This window comes from Mobula hypostoma, chromosome 1 (assembly GCF_963921235.1).
Source record: "Mobula hypostoma chromosome 1, sMobHyp1.1, whole genome shotgun sequence".
Classification (NCBI taxonomy): domain Eukaryota; kingdom Metazoa; phylum Chordata; class Chondrichthyes; order Myliobatiformes; family Myliobatidae; genus Mobula; species Mobula hypostoma.
Genome location: NC_086097.1, coordinates 182,863,824 through 182,877,965, shown reverse-complemented (window position 1 = coordinate 182,877,965; position 14,142 = coordinate 182,863,824). Strand labels below are relative to the sequence as shown.

At 49.6% G+C, this 14,142-nt stretch overlaps 1 protein-coding gene across 1 annotated transcript in view; it reads right to left on the bottom strand.

Moving 5' to 3' along the window:
• Positions 1 to 14,142, bottom strand: part of sspo (SCO-spondin) — a 334,645-nt gene that overhangs the window by 272,379 nt on the left and 48,124 nt on the right. Inside the window, exons 26-31 of the mRNA XM_063050934.1 lie at positions 13,325 to 13,710; positions 11,245 to 11,481; positions 6,762 to 7,004; positions 2,106 to 2,228; positions 1,742 to 1,842; positions 87 to 324 (exon numbers count right to left, since the gene is read on the bottom strand). Of these exons, the coding sequence (XP_062907004.1) occupies positions 87 to 324; positions 1,742 to 1,842; positions 2,106 to 2,228; positions 6,762 to 7,004; positions 11,245 to 11,481; positions 13,325 to 13,710 (1,328 nt within the window). The remainder of the gene's footprint in view (positions 1 to 86; positions 325 to 1,741; positions 1,843 to 2,105; positions 2,229 to 6,761; positions 7,005 to 11,244; positions 11,482 to 13,324; positions 13,711 to 14,142) is intronic.

The window sequence follows — 14,142 nt, the reverse complement described above, 5'->3', positions numbered from 1 at the left end:
GAATACTATAACCTTGCTGTAGACAGACGAGACCACAGTATCAGAGGGCGACAGAGAGCAGACAGAGATTACAGAGAGTAGATTACCTGGGCATGCACGACTGAAGCATTGTTGTGTCTGCACCTTGTGCCCTCGACAATGCCGCAGTACACCCTCCGAGAGGCTTGTACATACTCGCCGGCGAGACTGTATTCCAGCTTCACACGTTTGACTACAGTCACTCCAGGATCCCCATGGTGACCACATCCCACAATTCACTTCATCCGAAGGGAAACCTCTTGTTTCTTCAGATCCATCATTGCAATCGTTGATTCCATCGCACACCTATCGAAAAATCACCAGGTAACACTCAATAACACACACCAGTACACACACCTACACACTCAGTAACACACCAGTACACACACCTACACACTCAGTAACACACCAGTACACACACATACACACTCAGTAGCACAACACCAGTACACACACCTACACACTCAGTAACACACCACCAGCACACACACCTACACACTCAGTAACACACCAGTACACACACCTACACACTCAGTAACACACCACCAGTACACACACATACACACTCAGTAGCACACCACAGTACACACACCTACACACTCAGTAGCACACCACAGTACACACACCTACACACTCAGTAACACACCACCAGTACACACACCTACACACTCAGTAACACACCACCAGTACACACACCTACACACTCAGTAACACACCACCAGCACACACACCTACACACTCAGTAACACACCAGTACACACCCCAACACACAGTAACACACCACCAGTACACACACCTACACACTCAGTAACACACCACTACACACACATACACACTCAGTAACACACCAGTACACACACATACACACTCAGTAACACACCACCAGTACACACACCTACACACTCAGTAACACACCACCAGCACACACACCTACACACTCAGTAACACACCACTACACACACCTACACACTCAGTAACACAGCACCACTACACACACCTACACACTCAGTAACACACCACCAGCACACACACCTACACACTCAGTAACACACCACTACACACACCTACACACTCAGTAACACAGCACCAGTACACACACCTACACACTCAGTAACACACCACCAGTACACACACTTACACTCAGTAACACACCAGTATACACACACCTACACACTCAGTAACACACCACCAGTACACACACCTACACTCAGTAACAGACCAGTACACACACCTACACATTTAGTAACACACCACCAGTACCACACCACCAGTACACACACCTACACTCAGTAACAGACCAGTACACACACCTACACTCTCAGTAACACACCAGTACACACACCTACACTCTCAGTAACACACCACCAGTACACACACCTACACACTCAGTAACACACCAGTACACACACCTACACACTCAGTAATACACCACCAGTACCACACCACCAGTATACATACCTACACACTCAGTAACACACCACAGTACACACCCCGACACACTCAGTAACACACCACCAGTACACACCCCAACACACAGTAACACACCACCAGTACACACACCTACACTCTCAGTAACACACCAGTATACACACATACACACTCAGTAACACACCAGCAGTGCACACCTACACCAAACACACCAGGTAACACTCAGCTAGGCACTCTCTGTACACACCCTCTGATAGATTCCATCATCTCTCCTGTCCATAGCTCCAACACTTACCTGCATGAAGGTGATGCACTTCCCATTGGAACAGGGATACTCCGGGCACCCGGGCGATGTCTCGTTCCCACTGGGAGGCATTGCCGTGGGGCCTACCAGTTCTATTCAGGCACAGACACACGGCATCAGACACAGCTGTCGCTCAAGCTCCTACCCCTGACTCACCCAGCCTCCCCAGTACATCACAGATCCTTGTCCCTCACCCTCACCCACAAATCTGGTCCACCCAGCCATTCCTGCCCTTTGGACGATCCATCCTTGCCCCACCCACTTCAAAAACATCTCTTACCAATCTCTGTCCCCTCCCACCTCACTTGCAGCCGTTCTCTCCATTTGAGGTGCTGCCCTGTTGTCCTTCGCTTACCACAGTTGAGCTCCTCCTCTGCCAGTGGACAGTCGGGGACCCCATTACAGACACGGCTCTGCTCGATGCACACATTGTTGCTGCAGGAGAAACTGCCAGGACAGGGCGGGATTCTCCCCGAGCCTACGGATGACCAGACACATCTTAAAGCAGAAAGGACAGGAGGGATTCTCCCTGAGTCTATGCATGAGCAGACACGTCCTTCGAGCAGGAAGGTGATGGGAATATGGCACAGTGGGTAGAGCCTGTTTCACAGCTCCAGGGACCAGGTCTGATCCTAACTAATGCCAACTGTGTGGGGTTTGTTCATTCTCCCTGTGACTGTGGAGTTTGTTCATTCTCCCTGTGACTGAGTGGGTTTTCCCCAGGTAGATGAAGTGAGCTTCAGCATTGGGTCTAAATTCAGGACTCCTGAGAAGGAAGGGAGGAGATTACTGGGGCATTGACGATGATCTTTGTGCCCTCACTGGCCACAGGAATAGTAGCAGCATATTGGAGGGTTGTAAATATTATTGTTTGTTCAAGAATAATAGGTCCCCTGGTAGCAGCAGAGATACAGAGGAGCAGATTGGGAGGCAGATATTGGAAAGGTGCAAAAATAACAGGGTTGTTATCATGGGTGACTTTAACTTCCCTAATATTAATTGGCACCTGATTAGTTCCAAAGGTCTAGATGGGGCAGAGTTTGTTAAGTGTGTCCAGGACGGATTCCTGTCACAGTATGTTGACAGGCCGACCAGGGGAATGCCATACTATATCCAGTACTAGGTAATGAACCGGGTCAGGTCACAGATCTATCAGTGGGTGAGCATCTGGGGGACAGTGACCACCGCTCCCTGGCCTTTAGCATTATCATGGAAAAGGACAGAATCAAAGAGGACAGGAAAATTTTTAATTCGGGAAAGGCAAATTATGAGGCTATAAGGCTAGAACTTGCGGGTGTGAATTGGGATGATGTTTTCGCAGGGAAATGTACTATGGACATGTGGTTGATGTTTAGGGATCTCTTACAGGATGTAAGGGATAAATTTGTCCCGGTGAGGAAGATAAAGAATGGTAGGGTGAAGGAACCATGGGTGACAAGTGAGGTGGAAAATCTAGTCAGGTGGAAGAAGGCAGCATACATGAGGTTTAGGAAGTAAGGATCAGATGGGTCTATTGAGGAACATAAGGAAGCAAGAAAGGAGCTTAAGAAGGGGCTGAGAAGAGCAAGAAGGGGGCATGAGAAGGCCTTGGCGAGTAGGGTAAAGGAAAACCCCAAGGCATTCTTCAATTATGTGAAGAAAAAAAGGATGACAGGAGTGAAGGTAGGACTGATTAGAGATAAAGGTGGGAAGATGTGCCTGGAGGCTGTGGAAGTGAGCGAGGTCCTCAATGAATACTTCTCTTCGGTATTCACCAATGAGAGGGAACTTGATGATGGTGAGGACAATATGAGTGAGGTTGATGTTCTGGAGCATGTTGATATTAAGGGAGAGGAGGTGTTGGAGTTGTTAAAATACATTAGGACAGATAAGTCCCCGGGGCCTGACGGAATATTCCCCAGGCTGCTCCACGAGGCGAGAGAAGAGATTGCTGAGCCTCTGGATAGGATCTTTATGTCCTTGTTGTCCATGGGAATGGTACCGGAGGATTGGAGGGAGGCGAATGTTGTTCCCTTGTTCAAAAAAGGTAGTAGGGATAGTCCGGGTAATTATAGACCAGTGAGCCTTATGTCTGTGGTGGGAAAGCTGTTGGAAAAGATTCTTAGAGATAGGATCTATAGGCATTTAGAGAGTCATGGTCTGATCAGGGACAGTCAGCCTGGCTTTGTGAAGGGCAGATCGTGTCTAACAAGCCTGATAGAGTTCTTTGAGGAGGTGACCAGGCATATAGATGAGGGTAGTGCAGTGGACGTGATCTATATGGATTTTAGTAAGGCATTTGACAAGGTTCCACACGGTAGGCTTATTCAGAAAGTTAGAAGGCATGGGATCCAGGGAAGTTTGGCCAGGTGGATTCAGAATTGGCACGCCTGCAGAAGGCAGAAGGTGGTGGTGGAGGGAGTACATTCAGATTGGAGGATTGTGACTAGTGGTGCCCCACAAGGATCTGTTCTGGGACCTCTACTTTTCGTGATTTTTATTAACGACCTGGATGTGGGGGTAGAAGGGTGGGTTGGCAAGTTTGCAGACGACACAAAGGTTGGTGGTGTTGTAGATAGTGTGGAGGATTGTCAAAGATTGCAGGGGACATTGATAGGATGCAGAAGTGGGCTGAGAAGTGGCAGATGGAGTTCAACCCGGAGAACTGTGAGGTGGTACACTTTGGAAGGACAAACTCCAAGGCAGAGTACAAAGTAAATAGCAGGATACTTGGTAGTGTGGAGGAGCAGAGGGATCTCGGGGTACATGTCCACAGATCCCTGAAAGTTGCCTCACAGGTGGATAGGGTAGTTAAGAAAGCTTATGGGGTGTTAGTCCAGGGATAGAGTTGAAGAGTCGCAATGTAATGATCCAGCTCTATAAAACCCTGGTTAGGCCACACTTGGAGTACTGCATCCATTTCTGGTCACCTCACTACAGGAAGGATGTGGAAGCATTGGAAAGGGTACAGAGGAGATTTACCAGGATGCTGCCTGGTTTAGAAAGTATGCATCATGATCAGAGATTAAGGGAGCTAGGGCTTTACTCTTTGGAGAGAAGGAGGATGAGAGGAGACATGATAGAGGTGTACGAGATAATAAGAGGAATAGATAGAGTGGATAGCCAGCGTCTCTTCCCTAGGGCACCACTGCTCAATACAAGAGGACATGGCTTTAAGGTAAGGGGTGGGAAGTTCAAGGGGGATATTAGAGGAAGGTTTTTTACTCAGAGAGTGGTTGGTGCATGGAATGCATTGCCTGAGTCAGTGGTGGAGGCAGATACAGTCGTGAAGTTTAAGAGACTACTAGACAGGCATATGGAGGAATCTAAGGTGGGGGCTTATATGGGAGGCAGGGTTTGAGGGTCGGCACAACATTGTGGGCCAAAGGGCCTGTACTGTGCTGTACTATTCTATGTTCTGTGTTCTAAGAAAGTTGATAGGGATAACCCTGGGAATTATAGACCAGTAAGTCTCCTATCAGTGGTGATTTAAACTTTTAGTGCGGATTTTTAGAGACAGGATTTACAAGTATTTGGAGAAGCATAGCCTGATTGGGGATAGTCAGTATGGCTTTGTGAGGGTCCAATCATGCCTCACGAGTCTGATTGAATTCTTTGAAGAACAAAACAAGTTGATGAAGTAGAGCAGTGGGTGTAGTGTATATTTTGTTGTTTGATTGTTTGTGATTTTTGTATTGCTATACTTATGCTCTATTCTTGGTTGGTGCAGCTGTAACGAAACCCAATTTCCCTCGGGATCAATAAAGTATATCTATCTATCTATATGGAGTTTAGACAAGGTTCCCAGTGGTAGGCTCACTCAGAAGGTCAAGGAGCACAGGATCCAGTAAAACTTGGGTGTGTAGATTCAGAAGGCAAAGGGTGGGAATAGAGGGAGTGTATTCTGCCCGGAGGTCAGTGACCAGTGATGTTCCACAGGGACCTTCATCAGTCAAGGGACTGAGTTCAAGAACCGCGAAGTAATATTGCAGCACTATAGCTATCTAGCCATCTATCTATAGAGCTCTGGTTAAACTGCACGTGGAGTAATGTGTTCTGTTCTGTTCTCCTTATTACAGGAAGGATGTGGAATCTTTAGAGAGGGTGCAGAGATTTACTGAGATGCTGCCTGGATAAGAGAACTTCTCTTATGAGAATAGGTTAAGCGAGCTAGGACTTCTCTCTTTAGAGTGAAGGAGGATTAGAGGTGATTTGATAAGAGGTGTGCAAAATGATAAGGGGGATGGATAGATTGGACAGCTAGTGATTTTTCCCAGGGCAGTAGTGAAGGAAAGTTTATGGTAGATGTCAGAGGAATTCCTCCCGCCCCCCCCCCCCCGCCCCCCACAGAGTAGTGGGTCCGTGGAACACACTACTAGGGGTGGTGGTAGAGACAGTTACTTTGGGGAAGCAAAATGATGCACTCTGTGGAAGGAAAGGGTTAAATTGATCTAGGAGTGGATTAAACAGTGAAAGAACTCGACGTGACGACCACTTTGATAATTTTGTACTAAAATAGACTTTGTTTTATTCTATTGTAATTGTGTAAAAAATGTGTATAATTTATGTTTCTGTCTTTCTTTACTGCTTAAATAATGCCATGTGCCTGCCGCACTGCTGCAGGTAAGCTTTCGTTGCACCTGTACATACACGTATTTGTGCAGATGGCAATGTGCTCGACACTGACTCTGAAGGAGGGGGTGAGGTAGAAAGTGAGCAGGTGCTCTCCCACCTCTCTTCCTCTCACCACCGTTGTAGGTCGGCTGGCGGCGCAATGGCATCAGTGCCAGACTCCGGAGCGAAGGCTCCCGATTTCGAATCTAAGTCGGGCCACCCCCCGAGCACGCTTTCCATCCGTGCCGGGTTGAGTGTCGAGCTAGCCACTCGACCTCATAAAAAACAAGGGTCGAGTTAGGAACGTTCATATCATGACCCGGTTAATCCGAAAGGAGACCAATCCTGACACCACGCGCCAGACGAGAATAGCTGTCTGGTGTGACACGCTAAAAGGAAAACCACTGTCGTTACTCACCACAGATGTCTGTGTCTTCATCCGAGCGATCTGCACAGTGCGGGGCACCATCACACAGTTGCTGGTGTTGGATGCATCGACTGTTGTCTGCACACTGGAAGTCACCCACCCCACACGTCCTGTTGCAGTGCTCCTCATCACTTCCATCAGCACAGTCCAGCTCACGGTCACACACCCAGCCCCGTGGCGTGCACTCGCCACTCTCACACTGGAACTCATAATGGCGGCACGCTGGCGGTGCAGCTAGGGAGATAGATCAGGAAACTTCACGCACCGCGCTGCGGAGATCAAAGTGCCCAACCACACGCTGGCGGTTCAGAGTACACACCGAACCCAAGGTGCTTTTATAACCATATAACAATTACAGCACGGAAACAGGCCATCTCTGCCCTTCTAGTCCGTGCTGAGCTCTTACTCTCACCTAGTCCCACCGACCTGCACTCAGCCCATAACCCTCCATTCCTTCCCTGTAAAGTCATGGTGAGTGCACAAAGAAATAGGCCATTCACCCATGCTGCATGTGTCAGTCCAAACAGAGCTTCCTAGTTTCAGCACAACCCCCAAGCATCCCCACGGGTCCATGTTTCTGCCGTTCAGGGTCAGTGTGATGGGGGGTCTCTGTGTCTCCCATCCCACCACATACAGTAAGGACCAGAGCCACCTCCCTCTGGGGGTACATCTCCCCTCCACTGACCATTTTAAACCTCTGTGCCCTTTCACCCCTCTGTCTCCTCTGTTCCAGAGGAAACAAACTCCGCCTCTCCAGTCTTTCCCCCAGCTACAGGTTCCCATTCCAGATGAACCACTGCCCCTCTCCACTGCAGTCACCATCCTCCTGCAATGTAGTGACCAGAAATGTACCCATACAACAGGCCATTCAGCCCAACACATTCATGCCAGCTGTCATTCCACTCACATTTGTCCACATTTGGCCCCCATCTCTTTGAACCTTTCCTATCCATGTACCTGTCCAGGTTTCCATTATGTGCTGTTCATGTACCTTGCCTCAGGCAGCTCACTGACCATCTTCTGGACGAAAGAGTTGCCCCTTAGGTTCCAAATACATCTCTCTCCTCCCACCCAATACCCATGCCGTCTAGTTCTAATTATTCCATCAGCTAACTCTCCCTGGTTCCCTTGCAATTTGACTTTCCAAAGCAGCCATGTGGAACTTTATCAAAGGCCTAATGGAGATCCAAATAAACCATGTCTACCAACTTGCCCTCATCGTTTGTCTTGGATGCATTAGCAAAGAACTCAATCAGGCTTGTAAATATGATATCCCACACACAAAGCCATGCTGATTATCCCTAATCATGCCTTGTCGCTTCAGATACACATATATCTACTCCTTCAGAATCCTCTCCAGAAACTTACTAAGCACAGATATTGGGCTTACAAGGTCTATAGTTCCCAGGTTTTTCTCTGCAGACTTTCTTAAATAAAGACCTTAAGGCCTTCACTACGGCTAAGTCTGCCAGCTCCTCACTCATGGCAAGTGATGATACATCTGCCTCAGCCAGGGCTCCCACAATTTCTTCTCCAGCCTCCCACAGTTGGATAGGCTGGTGAAGAAGCTTTCTTAAGCACAAGAAATTATGCAGATGCTGAAGTCCAAAGCAACATACGCAAAATGCTGGAGGAACTCAGCAGGTCAGGCAGCATCTAAGGAAATGAACAAATAGTCAACATTTCAGGTCGAAACCCCTCTTCAGGACCAGAAAGGAAGGGGGAAGATGCCAGAATAAGAAGGTTGGGGGAGGAGGAGAAGTATAGCTAGAAGGTGATAGATGAAAGGAAAATCATGTCTGACGAATCTCATAGAATTTTTTGAGGATGTAACCAGTAGAGTGGATAGGGGAGAACCAGTGGATGTGGTATATTTGGATTTTCAAAAGGCTTTTGACAAGGTCCCACACAGGAGATTAGTGTGCAAACTTAAAGCACACGGTATTGGGGGTAAGGTATTGATGTGGGTGGAGAATTGGTTAGCAGACAGGAAGCAAAGAGTGGGAATAAACAGGACCTTTTCAGAATGGCAGGCAGTGACTAGTGGGGTACTGCAAGGCTCAGTGCTGGGACCCCAGTTGTTTAAAATATATATTAATGACTTGGATGAGGGAATTAAATGCAGCATCTCCAAGTTTGCGGATGACACGAAGCTGGGTGGCAGTGTTAGCTGTGAGGAGGATGCTAAGAGGATGCAGAGTGACTTGGATAGGTTGGGTGAGTGGGCAAATTCATGGCAGATGCAATTTAATGTGGATAAATGTGAAGTTATCCACTTTGGTGGCAAAAATAGGAAAACAGATTATTATCTGAATGGTGGCCGATTAGGAAAAGGGGAGGTGCAACGAGACCTGGGTGTCATTATACACCAGTCATTGAAAGTGGGCATGGGGGTACAGCAGGCGGTGAAAAAGGCGAATGGTATGCTGGCATTTATAGCGAGAGGATTCGAGTACAGGAGCAGGGAGGTACTACTGCAGTTGTACAAGGCCTTGGTGAGACCACACCTGGAGTATTGTGTGCAGTTTTGGTCCCCTAATCTGAGGAAAGACATCCTTGCCATAGAGGGAGTACAAAGAAGGTTCACCAGATTGATTCCTGGGATGGCAGGACTTTCATATGAAGAAAGACTGGATGAACTGGGCTTGTACTCATTGGAATTTAGAAGATTGAGGGGGGATCTGATTGAAACGTATAAAATCCTAAAGGGATTGGACAGGCTAGATGCAGGAAGATTGTTCCCGATGTTGGGGAAGTCCAGAACGAGGGGTCACAGCTTGAGGATAAAGGGGAAGCCTTTTAGGACCGAGATTAGGAAAAACTTCTTCACACAGAGAGTGGTGAATCTGTGGAATTCTCTGCCACAGGAAACAGTTGAGGCCAGTTCATTGGCTATATTTAAGAGGGAATTAGATATGGCCCTTGTGGCTACGGGAATCAGGGGGTATGGAGGGAAGGCTGGGGCGGGTTCTGAGTTGGATGATCAGCCATGATCATAATAAATGGCGGTGCAGGCTCGAAGGGCCGAATGGCCTACTCCGACACCTATTTTCTATGTTTCTATGTTTCTATGAAGTGGACTGGGTGGGAAAGGTAAAGGACTGAAGATAATGGAAACTGATACGAGAGGAGGGTGGACCACAGGAGAAAGAAAGATTTCTTCATAGGCTGAGGCACTGCGTATAAGAGTTGGAACATCATGTTACAGCTTTACAAATCGTTGGAGCACACTTGGAGATTGTGTACAGTTCTGATCACTTCATTATAGGAAGAATGTGCTGCAGTGCATCACCAGGACACTGTGTGAGACGGAGAGCTGAGGTAATAAGGAGGTGGGCAGGCTGCGTTTGTTCTCACCACAGTGGCATGACAGAGGTTTATAAATTTAGGAGCACATAGGTAGGATAGATAGTAATGTTTTTGTTTTGCCCAGGGGAGACTAGAATGAGAGGAAACAGTTTATGATGAGAGGGCACTCATTTAGAGGTAAAACATGACTGTTAAGTGTTATTTGGAATGAGTTGCCAGAGGAGGTGGTGGAGGGAGAAGCAATGACAACATTTCAAAGGCCTTGGACAGGGTCTTGGATAGGAAGGGAGTGGAGATGGGGTTAGGACCTCACTGGTCGAGGGACTGGGGGAAGGAGAGACCCCAGTCACACTGACCCTGGACCTGGGAATGTCTGTGAATAGCCATGGCAAAAAGGGACATGGATCCTAAGCAGGGAATGGGAACAGTCTGAACAAATATCATTTGGATTCAGTCTGGACTCTAACCTGTGAGGTATTCAATATGAGCCAAGTGTCATGAACATTAACTGCAAAGCAAAATCTGCAGGATGCCTGAGATATGCCCAAAGAAGACAGACCTCACTGTACTCCATGTACTGCAACCCGTATGCCATCCGCCCAAATACATGTCCATACATACACACTGTACCATGTGTACTCTCCATATACACAGCACACACACTGTATCATGCATCCATACATATACACTGTATACACACTAAATCATGCGTACTCTCCATATACACAGCACACACACTGCATTGCCACATACTGCCTGTACTCACAGTGTACACAGTACACTGTGCACTGCCTGTACTAACACCTCTGAGAGATGAATCTACGAATGTGTTGAATGGATACAAATTCTCATTGTCCGGTTTACCTTACACCGGTACACCAGCATTGATTTGACACCCGCTGAGTGAGCAAAGCCAGCCCTGTCACACCCTCACTGGGCATTATCCACTCCCAGCACTCCACTCAGTAATATTCAAAGCCACCCTCCAGGCCAGAGTTGACCAGCACAGCATCTGAATAACCTGCTGAGTGTCGACAGTGATTTGCCACACTCATTTGTCAGTCCACAGCATCACTGAGAGCTGTGGACTGGGGGGTGCAGGGCAGTGGTCAGTATGAACAGCCAGACATGCTGTGGAACTGCTGAGCCCGGAGTCAGTACGTACCCGTTGAAGGACACATCAGCTCGTCCAGCCCTCGATCGCAGTCCTCAGTCCTGTCACACAGCTGCTCCTTCTGCAGGCACCTCCCATCTGGACACTGTAGCTGTCCTGTTCCACACACACACCCACTCTCATCGCTGAAGTCTCCACAGTCATTGTGCCCATCGCATTTCCGAGTGTAGTCGATGCAGTGGCCTGTCCCACACTGGAACTGTCTCACTCCACACGGGGAGCGGCAATCTGTGGGGAGGTACCACATCACCAGCTTTCTCAGGAGCAGCCTACTGAGGGTACCCCAAACCCAGCTCCCACAGTACCAGCAAGGGCAGGTGCAGGCGTGCAGGAAAACCACCCTCCTGACTCGGAACTCACTTCGGTTCCTTCACCTGCACTGTGTTGAAACCCAGGCACTCCCACCCTGACAGCACGGTGTGAGGGCGTTCACCAGGGACAGCAGTGGCTCCAGAAGGTGAGGGCTGTGGCTGAGCTGGGGGGTGGGGTCTGGGGGCAAGGGTGTGGTTGGGTCAGGGGTGAGGGGTGTACCGCAGGGCCTCACTGGAAGCCAGCAACACCTTCTCCACATTGACTCAGCACCTGGAATCTGCATTCTCTCCCACCCCCTCCTGTCGAGCGGAGTGGAATCACGGCCTCTGCTCATGGTTCTGGGTGCACAAATCCCCTTGCTGTATATTAGAGCAGAGATATCTCTGCTCTGGAAAGAGGAGAGGAGAGGAGGGACACAAGGTGACGAGTTCAAGGCCCTGAGTGGCCTCAACCTCATCCTGTGCTGGGGACGGAGCAGACCAGAGCAATTACCGCCCTTCATCAATACCCCAACACACCTTGGTTTCCTGTCTCACAGAACAATAAGACATTTTTTGGTAATTCCACAAATCCACAGGAATCCTGGGAACCAGGGCAACAAGGTTACATGGAGGGAGGGAACCATAGCTCCGGTGATGTGAGGGGGAAGGGTAGCGGTGTGTTGGGAGAGGGATAGGGAATGAGGATGGGGAAGGTGATGAGGGATGGAGAGGAGGGGAAGGAAGGAGAAGGAGGGAAGAGTGGGCAGGGGAGAGAGGGAAGGGAAAGAGAGGAAGTGGTGGAGTAGGGGAGGGCGAGTGGGGAGGATGAGAGATGAGAGGGCAGGAGGGGGGGAGGGAGATATTGGCAGTTTTACCAGGCTGAGCTTTAGGGCTGAATGAGCTCTCCATGGGTCAGATCTGGGGACAGGTGTATGCAAGCCCTCACTCTCCATGTGTCAGATCTGGGGACATGTGTATGCAAGCCCTCACTCTCCATGTGTCAGATCTGGGGACATGTGTATGCAAGCCTGCGCTCTCCATGGGTCAGATCTGGGGACAGGTGTATGCAAGCCCTCACTCTCCATGGGTCAGATCTGGGGACACGTGTATGCAAGCCCTCACTCTCCATGTGTCAGATCTGGGGACATGTGTATGCAAGCCTGCGCTCTCCATGGGTCAGATCTGGGGACAGGTGTATGCAAGCCCTCACTCTCCATGTGTCAGATCTGGGGACACGTGTATGCAAGCCCTCACTCTCCATGTGTCAGATCTGGGGACACGTGTATGCAAGCCTGCGCTCTCCATGTGTCAGGTCTGGGGACACGTGTATGCAAGCCCTCACTCTCCATGGGTCAGATCTGGGGACACGTGTATGCAAGCCCTCACTCTCCATGGGTCAGATCTGGGGACGTATGTATGCAAGCCCGCGCTCTCTGGGTCAGATCTGACGACACGTGTATGCAAGCCCGCGCTCTCCATGGGTCAGATCTGGGGACACGTGTATGCAAGCCTGCGCTCTCCATGTGTCAGATCTGGGGACACGTGTATGCAAGCCTGCGCTCTCCATGGGTCAGATCTGGGGACACGTGTATGCAAGCCTGCGCTCTCCATGTGTCAGATCTGGGGACACGTGTATGCAAGCCTGCGCTCTCCATGTGTCAGATCTGGGGACACGTGTATGCAAGCCCTCACTCTCCATGGGTCAGATCTGGGGACACGTGTATGCAAGCCCACGGTCTCCATGGGTCAGCCCACCCTCTCCGCGCGGCACACAGTACCTGACTCATCGGACCGATCAGGACAGTCCACGCGTCCGTCACACACCCGCTCAGCAGCAACGCACAGCCCTGTGCCACAGCGGAACTCCTCCTGTGTACAGTCAGGTACAGGGCAATCCCTCTCGTCCGAATAGTCACTGCAGTCTGGCCAGCCGTTACATCGCTCCCACTGGGAAACACACTGGCCACTGGAGCACTGGAAATGCCAGGGCTCACAGCTGGACACACAGAGCTCGTCAGAACCGTCCCCACAATCATCCTCATTGTCACAGAACCAGGACCTGGGGATGCAGCGGCCAGAACCACACTGGAACTCCGAGTCTGTGCACAGAGAGATCTCCTCACACGGGGCACCCACACACACCCAGTCTGCGGCTTGGCATGTACTATGGAGGGGGGAGGTAGAGAGAAGTGGGGGGGAAGAATCTGTAAAACCGGATGATACAGGAGCAGAATTAGGCCATCAGGCCCAGCAAGTCCTCTCCACCATTCCACTCTGGCTGATTTATTATCCCTCTCAATCCCATTCTCCTGTCTACTCCCACTTTACTAATCAAGAACCTATCAATGTCTGCATATCCAATGAAATATCCCAGGTTCTCTGATGTAAGGAGGGTCGCTGATGAAGCAGCTGAGGGTGATGGTGCCAAGGGACAGTAGCTCCAATTACAGCCTCTCTCTGAGTGTTAGGAACAACACAGTGCGGCACAGTAGCGTAGTGGTTAGCACAACGCTTTAATGTACCACTGACCTGGATTCAACTCCCACCACTGTCTGTAAGAAGTTTGTACGTTCTCTCCGTGACCCAGTGGGTTTCC